Source organism: Nipponia nippon, unplaced genomic scaffold (assembly GCF_047370975.1).
Source record: "Nipponia nippon isolate SJK-2023a ecotype South Korea unplaced genomic scaffold, ASM4737097v1 scaffold_10, whole genome shotgun sequence".
Classification (NCBI taxonomy): domain Eukaryota; kingdom Metazoa; phylum Chordata; class Aves; order Pelecaniformes; family Threskiornithidae; genus Nipponia; species Nipponia nippon.
In genome coordinates, this window is record NW_028262291.1 from 38,151,003 (window position 1) to 38,173,865 (window position 22,863).

General features: G+C 36.1%; 1 protein-coding gene across 1 annotated transcript in view; it reads left to right on the top strand.

Annotated features, from left to right (window-relative positions):
• The window catches only part of DPH6 (diphthamine biosynthesis 6), a 214,869-nt gene that overhangs the window by 139,100 nt on the left and 52,906 nt on the right, over positions 1-22,863 (top strand). The window contains exon 13 of the mRNA XM_087746813.1: positions 10,011-10,253. Within this exon, the coding sequence (XP_087602939.1) occupies positions 10,011-10,253 (243 nt within the window). The remainder of the gene's footprint in view (positions 1-10,010; positions 10,254-22,863) is intronic.

The window sequence follows — 22,863 nt, forward strand, 5'->3', positions numbered from 1 at the left end:
TCTTGACCTCACTTTGTGATATAAGATGGTTAGAAACATGATTGCAGCTTGGTTGGCAGAACACAAGATATATATTTTATTAGTAATCTATCAGTTACTAGTATACTGTCAATATACTGCAATTTCCAGTTCCCAACTTTTATCCTTTTAAACCATCTAGAAAATTCTTTGAAAATAAGTATTATAAGAGAATAAGGTGCGCATACAAAAAAAACCCTAGGAAAATGTATAATGCAAGATTCTAACTCCATACCCAAATGAATATGTATTACAGCACAGAATATAATTATCATACAGTTACAGTCCAATTATAACACAGAATTTAAATATAATTTGTTGCAGAAACTTAATTTTTAAATGGCACAAGTTACCTCTTAGTCAATAGGTAAGTTCTTGTCACGAAGTGCTGCCGATGTAAGAGAAAATCTGCCCTCTGAATGGTACACAGTAAAATCTGTCTGATTGCACATTTAGGAATTTAGTGATATTTTATATAGGGATGTTGTCCACACTGCAATTCTGATAAAAGTTTAGTGTTTAAGGGTACAACAAATAAAATTTGGATGAGCATATTTAGTGTATTTCTGAGATTGTTGCTGTCTTAATTTCCATTAATTTTATTTTGTTCTAACTGTTAGGAATCTTCAGATTTCAGGATAGGCAATTGCATACATATAACAAGGGTGTTACTTTCCTAATGCTTTTTTTTTTTTTTCCGTGAATTCCACTTCATGAACATTGTATTTCAGATTATATGAGAATGTATAATACATTGTCACTGTCAAGTTACAAATTCTTTAAATTTATAGATTGGGTCATGTCTTACTGCTCAGAACACAGAATTTTAACTATAGACTCTTCCTCTACTGCTGGATTTTGCAGGATTTTGCAGCTGGTACCATGGGGTTCCTAATACCCAAACTCATCTCTTTGTCAAGTTTGGTTTAACTGATGATGCAGAAAAGATAATATGACTTCAGTTTGGCCAAGAATATTAAATATATTGGTGGATTTTAGTTACAAATTTCAGTTTCTCTAAGTATAATCAGAATTGGACTTATATTTTTGCATTGGAAATTGGGTCCCTGGAGAAAGTTACTGTGTTATTATATAAGAAAGTATTATCACTGCAATATGAATAAATAGGTAAAAGAGTGTGATAAATATTATATATTGTATATGTTATATTCTATATGCATTACTATTATGTATACTGTACATGTATGTCTATTTGCACAAATAAGTCATCTTTCATTTCCATGAAATATGTCTATTATAAATTGGACTTCTGCACTAAATAATCTTTGACATACATTAAAGTGTTTTAATGTTGATTATTATTTAGGTAGTCATAGATATAAGTAAAATCCGTGTGAAACTGGGCGTACAGAGATGATAGGTAAAGTACGAAACCACACTATATGGCTAGAATGAGAACTATCACTTTTAGCTTAATAATGTTGTTATTACAGTTAACTGTTTTCAAACAGATTATTGGTTTTATGGAACTGCTTCTTTCCTGTCTCCCAGTTATTGCAAACCAGTATCTTAAAGTAGCCAGTGACATTCATGAAAAGCATATTTTGAGTAAGAATATTAAGCCAAGTGATGGCTGGGAACGAAAACTTTTCTGTAAGAATAGAATGTCATGGTGTTAATGTGTTTCATACACTGTGAATTACTGTCATGTGATGAACAGCTTTCACCTTTCAATACGGAGTATTTTCTCTGCCTAGCTATCCCTCTTCTGTTTATAATCACATTAACCTATTTGACAGTTGGCATGAGTAAGGACTGTAAAGACAGGTAGGAATGGAAAAAAAACCAGCTCACTCTTCATAGGCTTTTATGACTGCAATCTTGATTCTCTTTGGATGCTGTATTCCAGAACAGTGGTACAGCCTTAAGCAGGAGCACCCGTATTGTTAGTAGAAACTTCAACCTAGAAATTTCTACTGCAGTGAAATTTCACTACAGTGATAGTTTAACTGATGATTTAGTTAGTATAATTGGACATTCTCAGTAGAAATTTCAGTTAATGTGGGAAGGATATTATGAGATCGCTTTCTAAGTAGATTGTATGGTTAAGGATAAAAGTAGTGACAAAGTTTGTAATATAAACACATATAGGTATATAAGGATATCACACCACTTTATCTTTTTTCTTTAGATATTGTATATGTGGATACAATTGCCTTATAACCTCTCTCTCTTATTATATATGCTCTCCAGTCCCTTAGAACTGTAAACATAGATAGAGAAAAATGTAGAAATCAAGGAGGGAGGAATGTCATGTGAACGTGCTAGCTATATATATATTTTTTTTTAATACAGAACTGACAAAGAAAGAATGCTGATACATTATAAAGCTATCCTTATCAGAGTAAATTTAGGATAATAATCATAAATCGCAAAAACTAACGAACTGTGTGGGAACCCCAAATGAATGCTTATGTAATGTAACCTCCTGTAAGGTTTAGACATTTTCCATTTACCAGAGGGGGAAAAAGAGTATTTTTTGAATTTTTATATCTTTACCCTCGCAGATTAAAATGCTTTTCATACTTTGAATGCAGCTATGCTAGCCTGTAAACTGAAAATCAGTGTTAATGATGAAATGTGAAAACTTCTGGAAAAAAATACTTCTGGAAAAAAATACTCCATCAGCTCTGAATAATCATCTGAAACTTTGATATCACCTGATCTTTTACAGCATTCATTTTGAAATATGGAAATCATACCTTTCCTAAAGAGTATGGTACCAGTTTCTGACGTTTTAGAAAATTTCACTCTCTCATTAGCCAAGGGTAGGTGTTACTTATCCTGGAATAAGTATTTGGTAGATCTGATGAATTAGACCTGTTTCATGAGAACAGAGACTGTATCTTCTTTTGTCCTATACTGAACTTGCTTCTAGTAAAGAGCAGTTATGATTTAATATAAACTGTTCAGCACTTCTACAGTCAAGTTTTCTCCCTTGTTATGAATATCTGTATTTCAAAATGTTTGCCATATGTTCTGGCATGATTTTTCATTTCTCTTAAGTCTCATTTTCTTCTTGCCTGCCTTTATTTCAAACCTATCTGTGTCCATTTTTATTATTTCTACTGGTGCACATTCTAGTTTAGTATCCTCTGTGGGTTTCATTACCATGCTGTTAATCCCTTCTTCCATTGACTTAATGAAGATGTTAAACAAAATCAGGCCTAATACCAATCCCTACGGCACCCCACTTCAGTACACTGCCATTTTCATTACTCTCTCCTTACAGACTATCAGCTAGTTAACAGCATTTATAATTAGGAGACTTAAAAGTAATTTCCAAATATGCTGTATCAGATATTTTAAGAATCCAGATGAATTATAACCATTATCCTCCCTTATCTATGCATATATAATCAGTTAAAAAACATAATCAACTGTGGTGGACATAATATGCATTTTCTAAAAATGCGGTATCCATTGCTCAGTAGTCCATGTCCACATTGAGTGATTTGCATCGCTTTACACTTTCCGATACTAATCTTTTCCACCTTGTTTTTCTGGACCCTGAATATGCCTTTACTCTTCTTGGTAAATACTGATTTGATTAAATCTCTTATTCCCCATCCCAACCCCAATTGTTGTGGAATAGACTAATCTTAGTTCTTTTTATTTGTTTTGTTTGGCTTCTTTATTCAAAGTGATATGAATAAGAAATGAGTAAATGATAATCAGTTGGGAGGTTTTACGCCATCTTTTAGATAAGGTATGTTGATAAAGCTGAGTGTTCCGCAATTTTTCACAGTTGGCAGATTTTGCTAATGTGGTTGTGTGAAAACTTGTGATTTTTTTCAAAAGCTTGAGAGGAAATGGTAGGCTTTGTAAAAGGTGACAGATTAATAGTCATGAAGTCTAGAATTCCACTGTCCCAAGGAAGAAATGCATCAAAGATTAATACTCTTGTTAGCTTGCTCATTTTCAAGTAGGGAGGCTGCTCTTTTTCCATTTAGGAAAAAACGTCCTTTAGGATGCGGAGAACAGTTTATCCTCTATGGCAATTAAGTCTTTCAAATGTCTACTGTAATTTTCCATAAAGGAACAATATGTACCCTGTGTGCCAGTACAGGACATTGGCCAAAATATGCATAGTAAGTAAGGAATATTTTACCTCCATTTTCTTCATTTCCTCTCTGTGTATTGGAGATTCCAAGTGGACCAAAACGAGAGTCCTAGAGAAGACTTCAGACTAGCTGTCATGCCCACATGGATATATTAGATGGCAAGCCTTTTTCACCCACTTTATTGGAAGTTTTCCTAGATGTTTATAACTACAGTTGCTGAATTTAAAAGCTAGTTTTATTTTTGTTTTGTGTCTCATACTCCCTTGGAATGTGAATGACAGCTTTTGGGGTGGTTTTTTTGTGAAAACTTCAGTTTCTGAATCTTTGTCTTCTGTAAATCAGAAGTGTGTGGTTTTTATTTCCATCAGTTGTAGAGCAGAATAAAATCAATTTGGCATTGATGAAGATTTAAATATAACCAACACATTGCCAAAAATATGTACGCAAATATTGCAATTTTCTGTGATAGGATAGAACAGTTTTTAAAAAATGGTTCTCAAGCTGAAACTTTGATCTTCTCTTAAGCTTTCTGACCTGCTTATCCCTCTCAAGTCCGTGCACATAGCATTTTGTTAAACTTCAAGCTACTACAGACCTTCAGGAATGTATTATATGAGATTGCGTGCTGTAAATCCAGCACAATCTAAAGGCTCAGTTTGAAGTACTTGATTTTTAGAGGATTGCAGAGGCGTTTACAGTTGGGCAGCATAGAGTATGAATAGGAGGTATTTGGATGTAGTTTTTTGAAGTTGATTTAGTGTTCATAACAATATTTTGGCTTCTTCAGATGCATTGTCGAGTTAGTGGCCTTTTTAAAGAACTGCCACTTTTGGTGCTGCTCAGTGTATGCATACTGCATGACATGATGCTTCTCTTTGGTACAATTTCCAATTAGGAGATGCACAAAAGTTTTAGGTGTGTTGATAAAGTTATGACACTGTGCTCAGTGTCAAATACGACTTTGTGGAACGGTGTATCTTAATTTTGCTAAACTACAGATAAAAAAAAAAAATTATACAGCCTAGTTTAGCATCCATGAAATTGCAGTTTTTTATTTCAGTTCTTGATAAAAAATGTCCTGTGAATTTTCAATCCACAAATACATAAGTTCAAAGAGAAAAATTTAAATCACACTTTGATAAAGTAAACTTTGATAGTGAAGAACAATACAAAAAGATGAGTGTTTTGTAGTCTTGTAGCTTATGATCAAATACATTTCGAAACATATGAAGCTCCATCCCAAAATGAGGATTAGCAAACTAGAGTCACAGCATTTGAAAACTGAGTTATAAATCTCTGAAAAATGGGGAAATGTTACAGCTATTTCAATAGGATAGCAATAATATGGTATTGATTGATTATACTTCTTTGACCTAACTAGGAAAAAATATTATTTCATTTAAAGGGATGTTCTGGACTTTAGAGTATGATATGCAAGCATTTTACTATTATATGTGGATTCTTATAAGTGTCAAATTTTTTTAGTGAAAGATAATCATAACTTTTTTTTTATTTTTCATTTAGGAATATATCCTTCATCTTTTAGGTGCTGATAACTGTACACATTTTCTCAAAAGAAAGCCTGTATCAAACTAAACTATGTGTGATCAACTCATTTATGGAATTTTTAGACTACAAATTTGTAACAGTTCAAGAAAAATGTGAAGTATATTGAAGGTTGTGGTGTATTAAAACCATATTAGTCAGCTACAATTTGTGTTCATAATGTGAACTCAAAGCTTTTCAATTACTGTTGTCTAAGCAGTACCTTTAAAACTTTATTCACACAAGGTAGTTGAATAAAAGATTTCACATTGCAAAAAGCAATTTTACCGTCATTAGCTAAAATAAGAGGGCCCTAGGAAGAAAGGATTATCATGTATTAAATAAAAAGTTCACCACCTTACAGCTTTAATCCCGTTAGAAAGGATGATTTCTGTCTAACTTAATCAGCCAGAGGTCTTTATTGCCTGGAGTATTAATTGATTTAGGTCTTCATTAAGGTCAGAGGTACACATGGCTGACCAGAGGCAGCCTATTAGTGCATTGTCAGTTATGCTTATTTACATTGACTGAACATAATGGTGGGTTATTTCACTGTTAGGTCAGGGGGTCACTGGATCTTGTGTGTACCCTGACCTGTTAAAGGGCAGCAGTCACTCAGACACCAAACTGCATTCATAACAAAGATTTTGCTGATTGCGTATTGACTCCGTCCTCTGTCCTTCCCAAGAAATAGGCGTTTGTTCATACGGTGCAACTATTAACATTGGCCTAAATACCTGTGGGTGAATGGTTGAAATGTCTCTGTTAGCAGTTCCCTGCAATTTTTGTATTGTGCCAGTTTATCACTAGCAAGTCTTAATGATACCAGCAGGAAAAGTTTCATAAAGTTTCCATAGTTGCTGTTGGCCTTTAATTAAAAAAAAACAACTCCATGCATATCTATAGGTATCCTATTACTTCTGTTTCTTTCTAAGTAGCAATAATTATAGCTTTCTCTTGCTAATTAGCAGCTTAAGTTAGTCCTTTTGTCCAATTAAGCTTGTTTTTCTCATTGTTTCTTTTCCTGAATTTTATTTTCTGGGAGATATGTTGTGTCCTTTCGGTAACTTATAACACTATTAAAAACTTTTCCATGGGACAGAACAGTTGAACAGTTCAAAGTGGCACCAAGCATTCTTCTGACTTTTTCTTTCTATGGTACCATAGATGCTTTCCTTCTGCATTCCTAAAAAGGGAATGCAGCTTAAAAAAAAAAGGTGAAATAAAATGATAATTTGCTACTATACTGTCTTCTCTCTGTATTAGCTGGGATCTAGCTCTATATTATACTTAATTCCTGCAGCACAGCTACACTATGAAAAGCAGTAATTCTCAAATAAGAGCTTAGCATTCCTATTTGTTAGAGTATGGATTGCATACTCTGAGGTTCTGATCGTCCACTGAATTCCCTTGATTATTTACAGTTGTGCTAACTGAGCAAAACAGCTGCTAAACTATTATGTTAGCTTATTAAGGCTCACCTTTCATTTAACTTGCAGTGATACAAGTGAAAATAAGGAGGGAAGAAATGTGGAATCGCGTGAGGCCCCATTTATAAACTGCTTACTGCTGTGGAGCTATATTGGAAATAAATTGGTACAAGTGAGCATCTCAGCAGTACAAGTTTTTTTGGCTTTGGTTTGTCAAATCTTTAATGAAATTTTAGCACTGGAAATATGTGTATGGGCTGCAGTGAAAATTAAATCATCAGTGTAAGCTGAGACATCTAGTGTATAAATACACATCCATTATATCGTAGTTTTGTTTCTATGCTGAGTTTACTGGATATGCGAGTCCTCTAGACTTGATACACTGTGAATCTATAGCCTGAAAGATCTTCTGTTATCCTTGTAGATGCTCCAAAAAGATAAACTGTTGCAAGGTTCTAGCAGGGTTTTGCAGAACACTTTCACAACACAAGGACTGACACCATACATTGTGACATCTCCGGTTGTAAGATTTCAGTACTGTGAACAAGATACTATGATGTCGTCCCTGTTTTAACTGCTTTTTACTCTGCTAACAATTTCCTGTGTAATGCTTCAAACATTCTAGAGACAACCTCTTGAAATCTGCTAAAACAGTGTTTGTACTGGTTTGCTGCTTTGCCCCTGCTGATTGTTTATTTATGCTTGCTTTTCATGACCAAGTCACTGGGAAAGAGAAGGGGAACATCCCTCCTCCTTCCTTTGTCCTAAATTATGTCCCCCTGAAATACAGTTGCTGCAAACCGGTGGCCGTGTTTTGACCCTTTTCCCCTCTTTCCCCCTTGCATCCGCCCTTCCATAACATGGTGGCTTGTTAGGAACATTGTTTTTCTATTAATTACGTCTTAAGATACAAACAAGTATGTTAGGAACAGAGGGGTTTTTTTAAATTGTTTTTTAAAGAACTCTGCAAAATTCCCACTGAATCCGAGCCAAAAGTGGTGCCAATTTTGCTCAAATCCTTCAGAGTTTTTTTTTTGACCTTGCTTATGACCAGTGGGGCTAATTGTATCAGAACTATCCAGGATACTTTAAGAAAGTGCTATCTTGGTCCGTATTTCAAAACACTGACAGATATTTTATCGTTAATTAGTATTCATATTATGTCTCAAACAATCTGTTCAAGAATAGGGGAAGTGAACTGGTTGAACAGCTCTTCTGTCTACCTAATAATTAACATGGGTGATGCATGGAAAACCAGCAGCCCAACAGGAAAAAAAGGAAGAAATATTGCCAGTGTGATTTTTTTCTGTAGAAGTATAAACTACCTGTATTGGAGTTTTTGACTAATGCATGGATTTCACTCTGCAGAGGTGAAAATGAATGGCTTGCTTTAAAAATGAACCTGTGCCCCTCTGAATTATATCTTCCTGAATTTGTTTCTCATCTTGTCAGTATGCCACTTGGTAGCTGGCTGGACTCCCTTGTTCAATGGCACATGTTTTAATATAGCACCGTAAAAAAAAAAAGACCATTTGTTCCTATAAACCAAAATATTACTTGCATATTTTTTTTTTCCAAATTCAGGATTATATATAGCATTATCAAAACAATATTTCAGATATTCTAAACAATTTAAATAGTTGATGGGTGTCAGTTGACATGTTTCCTCTCTGCCTCCTCCCCCTCTTCAGCTGCTAATCATAGAACTTGTATGCCAAATTGTATAAGATACTCTTCCAATAGTTACATGTGTGAGTCTTTTGTGAGACACAGACAGTTACGAGGACAGATTTGGAGTTGCATATGGGTCTGTCACATGGTTTGATTGCCACGTCTTCTAGGACACAGATTTCTTTTTTAATTATTCTTAATTCTGAGGAATTTTTACTGTTTATACAGTAAGTTCTGCAAAATTCTTCCTGAAGATTCCTTGCACAGTCCAGTTTCCCTCTCTTTACTCCTAGCAAAATGCTTCTTGTGCTGACTTCAAAGCTGCTTACGCCCACCTTACTTCCCACTTCTATACTTAGTTTTCTTTTGATATTGAATAAAATTTACTGCTTCACTGATCAGGAAATGTAGAGACTTTCTAGAGAATTACAGCATAAGAGGATGAAAAGTTTTGATATTTACATTAAGATTTTATAATAAATCTTTGAGATGTCTGAATAGTAAGAATAAATGTTTCCTTTGCTGGCTGCTGTTAAAAAAGTAGGTCTTCAGAGTGTTGCCAGGAAGCCTTTGGAAAATCAGACACAAAGTAACTGCGTTGCAGCTCAGCTTAAAACATGTAATGATGGTATATCTGGCCACCCATTTAATTCCATTTCCAAAAGGTGAACCCATCTTTTTGGTCAAGTGACATTCTTCTGCATCTTATTTTCAATCTGCAATTTTCTTTTACCTTCTGGTGGATTATCATGACTTTTTTTCATACACAGTCTTTTAGCTGTTCTGCAGTATTATTTTTATAGTATTTTTAAATTACTTCACTAAAGACATTACAAATATACTTTCTTGTGTATACTTACATAAAACAAAGCTTAAGCTTAGAAGTTAAAAAAAAATAGCACTGATCCAAAGATAGTGTGCATCATCACTCAAAAAAAGAAAGTAAGAACATATTTAACCGTGTTGGGGCATCAGTGTGATCCAGCAGCTGTAACAGTCAGTATCAGATATTATTGTTTTGAGCTGACACATACATCCATGTATTAACTGTTAGGTTAAAGTTTATTGCAGTGCTGTGTTTCTATATTGTAGTTAAGTCCCTATCAAAAATTATCTTTAGACTGGCATGTTTGCTCCATTTGTGACAAATGATGGCAAAGAACAGTACTGTTGAAAGAAACTACCTGGAAAAGAGAAAAGTGCTTCCCTTGCCTTCTATACACTCCCAGAATCTTATTCACTTATTTTTATTTTCTTCTAGGTTGGAGATGTTCTCTACTGTGCTGGACAGATTGCTCTAGTACCTTGTACGATGCAGCTTGTTAGTGGTGGCATATGGACTGAGGCCATAGTTTCCCTCCGTCATGTTGAGCGAGTTCTTCAAGCTATGAGCCAGAAGACTGCACTCCACCACGTCATCACAGCCAGCTGCTATGTGACTGACAGCAAGCACATTCCTATTGCTCGCTCTATATGGCAGAAGAAATTAAGAGAATGTAAAAAGGTAGCTGTGATATCCATTTTCTTCTTTCTGGGTTGTCTTTCTCACCCCCCTAAGTCTTGTAGTAATATCAGAATGTTCTCAGTACGTTTCAGAGGGGTTCAAGTAAAGCTGATATAATAAGGTTTGATTGAGCTGTTATGTTCTGGCTCATAAGTGGTTGTGCACAACTGAGAAGAAAAATTGCTAGAAAGTTATATTCATCACTAACTTTGTCTTAATTCCCCAAAGCAGTATGTTAAAGAACTCTTTAAGAGCAGTCAATTCCTCCAACAAAAATGTGAACAATATCTTATTTGAATTACCTCTGCCCATATATTTTTACATAATAGGAACTGGGCATTTTACTTCAACTTTTTGTGAGTTGTTCTGTTGAGGTTTTTTCCCCAGTCTTTCTTAAAAGCAATATTGTCATGACAACTGAGTTTAGCAGTTTACTGCTCGTTATTGCTTATTATTCAGCTGAACTTCTAAGACCAGATCGGGGCGTGCCTTTCTATTGGTTGACCCTAGATTATCTCCAATAGCATAATAATTTGCACAGTGATTTATAATGATACCATAATCATTTCTATTATGTATGTACCATTTTTCTTAAATAGGCAGGGAACACCCTGCAAGCATTAAAAAGGTAATGGCCACAAATCTTGTAAATAAAACAGAACTTCTCCACAAATGAGTAAAAAAGGGCAGTAACTACATAATTGCTGTATAATTTAATATAACTTAATTATTATTTCTCAGGGAAATACATGGCTTGGAAGCATAGCATATGTTAATATTGCCACAGAAGAAGGAAAAATGCACCTGAAGCTTTCCTTCTATTTGCCTTCACTTTCAGTCTCTGCACTAGGCACTTGTCTTTCTGAGTACAGATGTAGGCTTTACTTAGAAGCTTACACATTCAACCTTGATTTATTAATAAAGGACCCTCTTAAATAGTGTTTACTGTTCCTCCAAGACCAAGTGTATTGAATCTGAGTTCAATTCTGGTTTTTTACTTCAATTCAGGTTTTTGCTATGTGACTGGTTAGTAATATGTACCATGACCATGAAGCCTACATGACACTTTTTGGTTGTTCAAGCCATAGCTTAAAAAATAGATTGCTGCCTACACATACTTCTATGAAGAGTTAGCTGCCTAACAGTTCTCAGGAATGGTTAAGAAAAAACACCCTAGAGGAGCATCAAGAAATCCTAGAGGGTGTTCACCAATCTTATGCTGTGCTTATCAGATCATATACATTAATGACAGTATCAGAAAGAGCAAAAATATATTAGCAGATGAAGTAATGTGTGCCACAACACGATTTAAAAATGCTTTGGAAAAAATTAAAATATCAGTGGGAAAGAGATGTTATTAGCAGTCAGATGTTCCAATTTCCCTATCATTTTGTCAATAGGAGGTTCAGACAGACGAATTGAATTTTTCCTCAGGCTATGCGTACTTTTTTGATTAGTAAGGGTTTGTGTACACAGCAAAGCAGAGAAAAAGATGTATCAAACACTTCTGTTACAAGGAACCAGAACAATTGTCCTGCCCTGAATATACAATTGTCCTGTTAATGGGAATAGAGGTTTTGTATTGGAGGAGAAGCACTAGCTGGAATGGTGTTAGGAGAATTGTTCCTTTACTCTCCGAACAAGGAAAACAGTAAAGTTTGAAATTTGAAAGATGTTTGTAAAATGACTGATAAATTGTACAACAGTTGTACTTCTCTCTCGCTTATTCCACAGAATCAGTGAAAACACGAAGTGTAGTTTTTACACTTCTTACTATTTTCTTTGAAGCAGTCTGTGGAGTGTTGTAAGATACTGTCTTTCTGTGTGGAAGCCAAAACACAGTAGCTTTACTCTGAAGGCATCTGTATTTAAGAGTCTAAGTAGCATATCCCTTACTTGTGTGGTTTTGGTTAGTTTTTGGTATCCCAATACTACTACAGACAGTTCTGTCAGATACCGTGACATGAAATAATGGTCTGTTTTCTGCAAGTAAACTAAGTCAGCCAAACCAGAAGTATTTTATTATTCTTGAACTGCATTTCAAGCAGTGGCCAAAGGCCTGAATCAATAGCAACCTACAGATTACTTAATAAGAACAAATGGTGTCTCAGTTGAAATTGTTCTGCTTCTGTCATCCGTGGAAAAAGGAGTTGGTTTGTGCCAACAAAACAGTGCAGCTCAGAGCTCATTTCTCGTAAACTAGGCATTACAAACCATAGACCTAATTATGTTTTAAAGATGGATTTTAGACTCTACATTTCTGTTTGTTGAGTGTTCTGTATTTAATAGCAAAATGATGGTATATTAAGATTGAGGTATTTGTGTTTAACACAGTGACTAAATCACATGCATTAGAACTGCCAAATATTTTTTTTAGAGCACCAAAAAATATTGCTGTTCTGTCACATAGTGATGTCTGGTAAATATCCTCTACATAAATAACACCGTTCAGCAACTTCAGTTGAATCATTCTACATATTTGATGTCAGTAGTCTATAAAGCACAAAAGGGGTTGTATAAATTGTTTCGGATACAAATAAACTGGACCTACCAGGACATAATATAAAGATAAGTGTGAGAATTGCTCTCTGGATGTGTTTATATAACACAAAAGGTTTACTTCTAAGAGCACGATGTGGGCACGGAGTTGATCAAAGCTTGCATTAAGATAAGGCCACAGGGTCAGACACGCTTACCTGGACTTTAGAGGACTCCTAACAATTCTAACAATTGTCTTCTAGGAATTTCTTGTGTTATGAAGAGAAAGATAAATTGAGTATGTTTCAGAATAACCAAATTATTTCATTGATAACCAGAGGAGTGGCTCTAGTGAGCATCAAGGATGGGAGGGGCCTGTAAGAGAGGGAGAAAATAGTAACAGTAAGCAGGCTGGACCCCCTAGCAACTCCTAACTTGTTTCAGTCACCCAGTCTCTGGCCCCTTCCTTATTCGAGCATCATTCCTTGCTTCCTACGCAGCTCCTTTCTACTGCTGTCATCCTGATTTCCCTCATTCCACATGGCAGCTCAGTATCTGTGCTTCCAGCACCATTCCCTGCAGCCCCATCCCTCCAGTATAACCCCGGGCATTGCCTCCCTGAACTCCAGTTACCCACAGCCATCAAAGGTTGTGTCCCCAGAGCTGGAATCCAGCCCCTGTCCCTCTCTCTTCTTCCTTCCTGTGTCAGTTTGAGTCACCGTGTCACTGGAAAAGCCATCCGGGGTGACAGAGGAAACACAAATCTGGTGGAGGGCTGGAAGGTTGCAGTAGAACTCCACCATGGAGAAAGAAAAAAATAGTGGGGAGGGAAGGCTAAGAAAGCAGCCCCAGTGAGATCTCACTCAAAAAAAAAAGTCCTTAATCACTGGGCTAATGAAAAGATCTTTGGATCAACATTTTGAATGTACACAAGAGAGATTTCCTTTGTTAAAACTAAGAGGGTATTGTAGGAACTGAGATCTAGAGTAAGGGAGCCGAGGTAAGCGTTTAAGTTCTGTCGATGGATATGGCTGCATTGTTGTTAAGTAGTGGTTGTTGGAGAAATTCAGATATAGTTAAGGGAAGCAGTGGTTAAAATCAAAAGAAAAAGCAGGCTGCCGTTGTAGAAATTAAAATCTAGTTGATGGAAGCAGTAGTTAAACAAAAAAAACCCCAGAGGCTGCAAAAATAGCATAAAGACAATTATGCAAACAAATAATCAAAGCCAAAACCTAGGAAGAATAATTGGAATTAACAAATACAAATGCCAGCCATCAGCAGCTTCCCCCCACCCTATTTTTAAGTTACACTCCTTCCACAGTTTCTTTGTGATACCCAGGCACACTTCGGGACATTTTGACACTCTTAAGGAGATACATTTAGGGAGCTTCTGTAACATACCTAGTCAGAAATAGTAACAATTGTGTGGTAGAACAGTTTCTGCCTAATCCAGTAGTTAGCATTTAGAGCTTTTTTTTTTTTTTTTAAGTAGCCAAAAAAAAAAGCATTGCTAAAACTTTCTGGAAGAAGAACTGACAGTTTTCCAATTAAGTCTCATCTTGTGTTTTTCTTTACTTCACATCTTTTAATGACAGTGTCATGTAATATGATGATTTTATAAGCGGTTTTGCTAACTCATTCAGTGGAGTAATCAATAGAAAAAAATAAGCCAGATGGGTTGTAGTCCATTTGTATTGGGTGGGACAGATGGCATTATTGATAGATGGAAATATTCCAAATAATTATTGTATAATGATATAACAGTGACTGTGCTTGCAAAATTTTATTAATTTACTTTGTGTGTGCACTTTATTCAGTCGGGGTTGAGTTGTACCGTTTAGACAGTACTCCCATTATATTTAGTTGGGAGCTGAGTCCACCCCCTACCTTCTTTTTCCCCTCCCTAGGGACTTTCCATGCAGAACCATCCCTGTAGTACCTTGTTAGAGAATTTCAAGTGGTGGATTGTACTTCTGTCTGTACAACAGACTCCACTAGATTAACTGAGATGGGCAAGATCATGATTACATTTTTTTTTCTACCTCCGAATGTCTGCTTTTTGCTTTCTTTTGTTATCCTCACCAATACAAAGAAGAAACATGCTGTACTGTCTCAAGATTTCAGGCATTCCAGCTTGTTTAACTGCTGTGTTTTATTCTTTTTACATCTTGCTAATCCCCACCAAGATTTGGTATAGCTAGACCAGTAAAATGTATCAATTTTGATAAACTGTGTAACAGATACTGGTTTGGGCTATTGCTATTCAAATGTATATTCCATGGCAAAGTACTATTAATTCATTTTTTTTCTGTGAGTTAAGAGCACATTAACTTACAGAAAAACTTGGAGGCCAATTTCTGCTTTTGAAACACAGTTCTTGATTAACATGACTGAATGATAAAAACACGTTTCAGTTCTTATTTTGATTTGATGACATATACAAAACTCAGAGGCAGATTTTCCAGAACTATCTGACATGTTATCTCTGACTTCTTCACTATAAAAAGAAAAATGTATAGGGAAGTACTTTAGTACATTTAGTACACAATGTTTTGTTACCAACACAAAGTTTAGGATCGCCTGTATTTGTAAGTGAACCCAAAATATTGGTGAAGGGAGATTTTGAAACAGTGAAAACAAGACATTTTGTTAAGATTAGAAGACAGGGTTGCACAGAAAAAATAGTATTTAATGTAATTGCAAGACTTATTAATAGCTCTAAGACCATTAGCTTATATGATTTGCTTCAGCAATTCATTTTATACATACTATTTTTTTTGTTCAGATGATGATATTATAGATCAGTTCCACTCTGAGTTATTTTATTAGGCACCTGCCACTGTATTTTCCATCCTCAGTAATGAAAAATACTTCCCGTGACATGAGAAAAGATGTGTCTTCTGGCTTTTATAACATAGCTTGCAACTGGATGCTAGTTGTCTAGTCCTCTCCCTCCGATAAATCCCTGAGTAAACGTGCTACAAACTTCAAAAATTCTCCAGCCCACCTTCTTCTGACAGAAGCTTTCTTTTTTTTATGGTAAGCATTCAGGATGAGTGGCTGTGATCCCATGATTGTTTCAAACCCAGCAAAGAGTGCTACAGTTGCCTTTCATTCTGTCAGGAATGCCAGTCAGGTTGTTGGCAAATGTGTGTCTTAATAGCATGTAATGCAGAAGTGATGGAAAAAAGATTCGCAATGTTTTATCTGATACATATTGTGAATGGGTTCCTTGCTTATTTCAGCACTCGGGTAACTTGATGCCAACTTTAACTATCTAAATTTAAACCTTTGGGGCCAGATTTACAAACTGTTTAGATGTCAAAAGATGTAAATGAGCCTGAAGTAGGATTTTTTAAAAATATCTGAGAGCAGTCATCTAGGGGCACTGGGCCCATTCTAGGGAGCCCCTGCATCATACCTCCTTCGACACTCCTGTAAGTACCATTGGTACTACCTTGTGTCTTTCCCCTTTGCCTACCAAATAACGCAGAGGTCCCAAGTTATAAACAAGTTAAATCATGAACCAGAAGCTCTCTAGCTACATGCAGTGGTTTTCTGGAGTAATTATTATGTTTTCATGGCAGTCATTTAGAATGGCATCATGCATCTGTAACACAGCAGTCTGTGCATTGTTCAGACATGCCTGTAGTATTTGAAGTATACAGACTGTCATGAATTTAAATAAAATTCATGCATTCTCTGACACTTTATCCTAAGTAGAACAGAAGTAGCTTATGCCCAAATAGTCGAAGTCAAAGGTTTTTCTTGCTGCAAAGGATTGGACAGAGGTTTGAGATACTCTTTACCTATGGAGAAAATTACCATAAAGCTTAAAAGGAATGTAAAAAAACCCCAAATTTCTGTGAGAGGATATGTACTTTTTCACCACCCTGAACAGATGTTTGCAAGTCCGTAATGTTCAGGTACACATTTTTTGTATATTTTATTATATGTATTGGTTAATATCTGTGTTTAATACAATTGTTAGATTTCCAAATAGTATTGTAAATTCTGTGCCCTATAGGTAATAGTATAGGTAATACTAATTTAATTGGTCTCCTTCTTTTATCAGTTTCTTGAACAGAATAGTTAATATGTGAGACTAGAAGTAAATGAATATTATAAAGGTATAAATGATAGATTAGAACCCTGCTACATTTACATTGCAGTAAAATCTCACGTACGTTAATTAATATAATTGGTAATATTACCAGAAGAAAACTAAATATTTTTGAAAAACATTGCCACCAGCCAGTACCTATGCCTATCAAAAATTCAGTAGGACGAAAATACATGTTTCTGTTTCCCTTTTCTGTATCATCAGGTTTATAACATTTATTTTGCTACTAGATGCTATTTTGAATGTTCTGCAGTTTGATATATTAAACCAGGCTTCTTTTATGGCCCATGTTAAGAACACGCAGTGCATTCAAATAGCACAGTGGCTGTCGGTCTTTCATCTTGTGCCTAGTGTATTTCATTTCCCCTATGTTCAGATTAAACAGAACTTTTGCATTTGTTTGAAGCAACTGTAAGGAGAATATTTAACACGGGTCAAATGCAGATAGTGGAACTCCAGAGGTCCTTGAAAATATTCTGCCTTTTGACACTGGGCCACAGTGGGAGGTGAAAGGGTTGCCACTTTCACTTTTTTTTAAAGGAAAATCATGATGTTCTATTTGTAACATTAGTGGAGCCTCAGTGAATTTTAAAAAGGAATATAGTCAACAAAAAGAGCAATGAAGGAGTCAACATGATCTTAACTAAAGCCATTATTAGAAATTGAATATATATACGTGCACATAAAAAAATCATACGATTGCATAACGTTCTAAACAGTATACATGAATTTAACTTGTAGAATGTAAACATAAAATATGAACAACAGGAAATAAGAAAGGAGAGCATTTCTTGTGTGAATGTTTGTGTAGATAGATACAGACGCAATCAAATCCTCAGCAGGTGGAAGTCAGCATAACTCTCTGATTTCCATGAACTGATTTACACTAGCTTATTTGTCATTTACAGGTAACATATACATGCATTTGAACATTGTTTTTCAGTTAGACACAGTGAAGAAATGCATGTCAAGTTATTCAGGGTGGTAAACAGCCTAGTTCATCCAGGCTGACTGATTTTCCCCTGCAGCAGTTCCCTTATAAGAGTTTTTTTGAGCAATTCTTCATCTCTTTTGCTGAAAATATTAATTCTGTTTTGAGCCTGTCACTTTTGTGCTAAGCAAGAGGACATATATGCATCCACTGTTTGCTTAGGCCAGAACCTCTGGTCAAAAGTCTTACGTGTGATGACTGTGAAAGCCATTAACAGGATTTCAGCCCCAAGGCTGGTACCTGTTGTCAGTGCCTCTTTATAGAGGGAAGAATGCCAATTTGGTTGAAAAGTGATCAAGGTCCTACTTTCATTCAGGAAACTTCTTTGTTGAACAGTAGTCCTAATTACATGTAGGACATTTTAAATCCCCACAACGAAGGAAGGAATGTCAGGAAAATCATCAGCTTCAAAGTTTTTTGTGTTCTCTTCTGGATGAGTTAATCCTACTGACCAGGACTGAAAGAAGAGCCAGATTACCACCCCAACCTACATAGACAGTTTTATTAACATTCAGTCCTTTCTAAAACTGCAGCAAGTTAATCTCTTTCAGACACTGCAAATGTTCCTTCCAAGTCAGTGCTTCCAACAAGTACTTCGATGTTAAGTACTAACTAGCTATTCCAGATCTTGGTCTTTTCCAGGGAGGGTATTTTAACTTGTCTCTTCAGTGTGAGCTCAACAAAAATAAGAATTAATGCCGATCTTTTAGAAACCAGTCAAACTTCTGTACTGAAAGTCCTCCCCTTAAATCTGTCAGCAATATCCTCTTAGTCATGGTTATGGAGGACCTGGAAAAGCATTCCTGTTGCAGGAGGGAAACTCAGCTATTGAACAGTGTACTGGGTCTGGCTGGGATGGAGTTAACTTTCTTCATAGCAGCCCCTATGGTGCTGTGTTTTGGATTTGTGGCTAAAACAGTGTTGCTAACAGGCCAGTGTTGCACAGTTTCAAGGCTTTCTCTTTTTCCCACTCTGCCCTCACAGCGAGTAGGCTGGGGGTGGGCAAGAGGCGGCCAAGGGGATATCCCATACCATAGAACACCATGCTCAGAGATAAAAACTGGGGAGTTTTGCCTTCCAAGGTGGCTGTTCCCCAGAGGCTGGCTGGGCGTCGGTCTGCTGGTGGGAGGTAGTGGATGATTGCCTTTGCATCACTAGTTTTATTCTCTTCAATTATTAAACTGTCTTTATCTGGACCCAAGGTTCTCTCATTTTTGCTCTTCCTGTTGTCTCTCCCATCCTGCTGGGGTTGGGGGGCGAGCGAGCAGCTGTGTGGGTGCTTAGCTGCTAGCTGCCATCAACACCACAAATAGATTCAGCAAATTACCACTGAAGAGAAACTCCACATTTAACTAGGAAAATTCATACCTGGCCTTCTCCCTCATCAAGCTCCAGTCAAAATTAGAGCTCAAAATATCATTTCTTCCTTTTGAAACTGTGCAAGAATCAGATACAGTTATGATCTTCTATCACCACAAACTTGAAAGAAAAAAAAAAAAGAAATTAACTCAGGAAAATATCTTCTTTCTTCCAGTGGAAGTACTTCTTTACTAGTGTATAGTACAATCCAAGGGATCCTACTAAATATCGGTACTTGATTATCCTAATCTGTGGTTCCGTGTGCTGGTCACAATAACAATTTCATTTCCTCTTCCTCCTCCTCTTCTCTGAAGGATATCACATGGGCTTCAACATTAATAATAGATCTTCAATTTCCTTACTTATAAAAGTCAAAGTAAAACAAAAATTATTTATCCTTTCCTGTACTCCACTTTCAAAGAAGTACCTAAGACAACACGACAGTGAGCTAGCATTATTTTGAAACCCCTTAAAATTTTTGCATAGCAAAAATGAGCAGTGCTAACTGGTCAATACCCAGTAACATGCATGCCAGCTCGGCAGTGAATAATCACTTTCAGCTTCCTCTCTGTATTTATTCAGCTTCATGGATGAAAAATAAAAATGCTTCCAGCTGATATAATACATGTGTACAGTTCTTGTCAGTCTTTTAGTTGTAACACAATGAACACAGCTGGTAACAGTTGAAATCTAACTGATTTTCTTTTGGACGATATTCAGTGTTAATATTATGCAGGTCTTTATGCATCTCGCTTATAAGCACCTTTGTGGAAAGATCCTGCCCACCTCCTGTAGTTGACAAAGTAGTTACTTCTGCATATATCTCAACAAAGAAGCAAGTGAGTCTAAAAGAGAAAAATATAACTGTTAACTGATGAAAATACTAATTGTCAATCATTTCTAATTAAGTCAGTAATTTTGGTAAAGTTTTGTCATAATTTGTCAAACGAATGTTTGGGTGGAGTTGTGGATATCTGTTCAGTAATGCATAGCCTCATAGTCTCTCTGTGCATGTTCTGCAGAATTACATGGGGGAGATCTGTAGGTATATAGATTTTCTCTTTCCCTCCCTCCCCATATACATATATATACATATAGATAAATATGCATTACGTACATATCCATGAATATATATTTGTATTTTTTTTCTTAGTATAACAACTTTTAAGAAGCATATATATTAATTCATGTCACTTAAAGGCCGTTTATTGAAAACTTTCTATTCTAATCTTCTGTACATGGACTTACCTGCCTTCAGGAACATGAGTTAAGATCCCATTATATATTTCAATAGTAATCTGAGAGATGTATCTTCATCTTCAGGAAAACAATTTTGCTTTCCATATGTTTCCTTCCCATGACTGCTGAGAACAGTCACGCATATAACTCAAACTTGGCTTACAATTTTTAGGTTACTGTGAGCTTCCTCTCATGAGTGGATGTAGTGGGTCTGGCTGGGATAGAGTTGATTTTCTTCATAGCAGCTCCTATAGTGCTATGTTTTGGATTTGTTACTAACACCGTGTTGACAGCAGACCAGTGTTGGCTGTTGCTAAACAGTGCCTGCACAGCGTCAAGGCTTTCTCTTTTTCCAGCTTTGCCCGCACCCATGTAGGCTGGGGTTGGGCAAGAAGCTGGGAGGGGACACAGCTAAGACAGCTGACCTGAATGGACGGAAGAGGTATTATATACACCATATAAATTCATGCTTGACAATAAAAACTGGAGCGGGGGTGAGTTTTTTCTAAAGGAGCCTTTGCTCAGAGACTGGCTGGGCATCAGTCTCCTGGTGGTAGGTAGTGAGTGATTGCCTTTATTTTTTCCTCTTTCTTTCAGTTATTAAACTGTCTTTATCTTCACCTGTGATTTTTTCTTGCTTTTGTCCTCCTGAGTCTCTCTGCCATCCCGCTGCAGGGGGTGTGAGCGAGCGACTGGGGCATTTTACCTGCCGGCCAGGGGCAACCCACCACAGTGGACTGTAAGAAGTTGCCTGAATTGCATCACCTGAGTTTGGCTGCTGTAACACTGAACTGAGGGAAAACTTGTCCTGCAAAATCAAAGTTCCAAACTGTATGTAGGACATTATTGACTGATATAAATGGCTTGACTTAAAATAAAGGGCATGTGCAGTCCTAATAGTCCTGTTATATTCCATTTAACTGATCTTGCTTTGCAGTCATACCGTATTAAAAAATGAAAGTAACTGACTACACTGCTGAAAACAAACATTTGCCCCCAAAATACTCGTATACATAAGATGAAGGAATGTAAAACTTTGTAGTTTCCACTAAAAATCTTTGTTTACTAAAAAGTGCCAAATTCAAAATAATTTTCAATTCTATATATCATATTACTAATAAAGGTGGCTGTCTCGCTGAGGGAGAGCCTAGCAATTAATAGAAGTTTAATAGTGCCACCAGAATTTTCAAATTGTTTTTCTTCTGCCTCCAGCAACATCACAATTTTCTTCATTGCATACTGCAAAATTTAATTACAAGTTTAACAACAGGAGCTGATGATGCTGTGTGTGTACAGGTGAGCAGGTGATCATAGTTAGAATATGTGAGGTAAAAGCTGACATTTGGTTTGAAAATTAGTTCCAGAGCTCAAGGTCAAAGTTCAGAAGGAAAGTAGACTTTCAAAGGAAACATCTTTGCAATCAGTATCTGAAATTTAAATTCCAATTCATAAAATCAGTTATCCTTAATGCCCACAAAGTAGATTTTGACCATTAACTTTTCTCATTTTCTTTCCCATTTGGGTACACACTCTCAAATGATTTTCAAGTGGAATCTTTCCATCTTGAACATCCTTAATTCAGTTCAACTCTCTTTCCTAAGTGCTTATTTGTGACACTACACATGAAGAATAAAACCCTCAGAGTGACAGTCTGTGATCATGTTTCATGTGGTGGACTTCATTTGCTTTCAGTTTATATTGCTATCAATTTATGACTTTGTTCCTTAAATAGTTATCTTTTTTCCACATTGTAACTGAGATATTGAATGATGTATATTTGCGAGGTATTTCAAGGAATCTTAACTTCAGTCATTAACTGGTTATCTCTTGGCTCAGGAACCGTTAGTTTGTTGAGAGAAAGTTAATATTTTTAAAGCAAATAAAACAGCTTTTCAATATGTAATTATTTTCTTATCAATTTTACATTTTCATGCCCTTTTGAGCATCTAGCATGCAGTGCTTGAATTTACATTTAGCTCTGCAGGAACTGCTTTAAATATTATTATTACGAAGGAAGAAATCAAAAACCAAAGTGAATTTTTAGTACAATAGTGAGGTAAAGGAAGGTGCAATTGCAGTAACAGCAGCCTGCATTATTGTATAGAACTAACTCACAGCTTGACAGAAAGTCCCTGCTGAGGAGGAAATGTAGGGGAACTGGCAGAATTTTGCTACATCTGCTCCCTACTGCTAATAAGCTTTAACCTGTTTCATTTTTATTATGCTTACTATTTAGATATTTTGCTTCCGAAATTATATCTGTAACTATGAGGACACATAAAAGGGAGCACGACAGGTAGGGCTGTTTAAAAATTTAAAACTATCGGCAAGGGATATTAAAGGCCGTAATGAGTAAGGTGGTTGCCTTCTCAGTGTGGGTTTTTAGACTTCAGGCACTGCAGCGTTGGTGGAAAGACTGA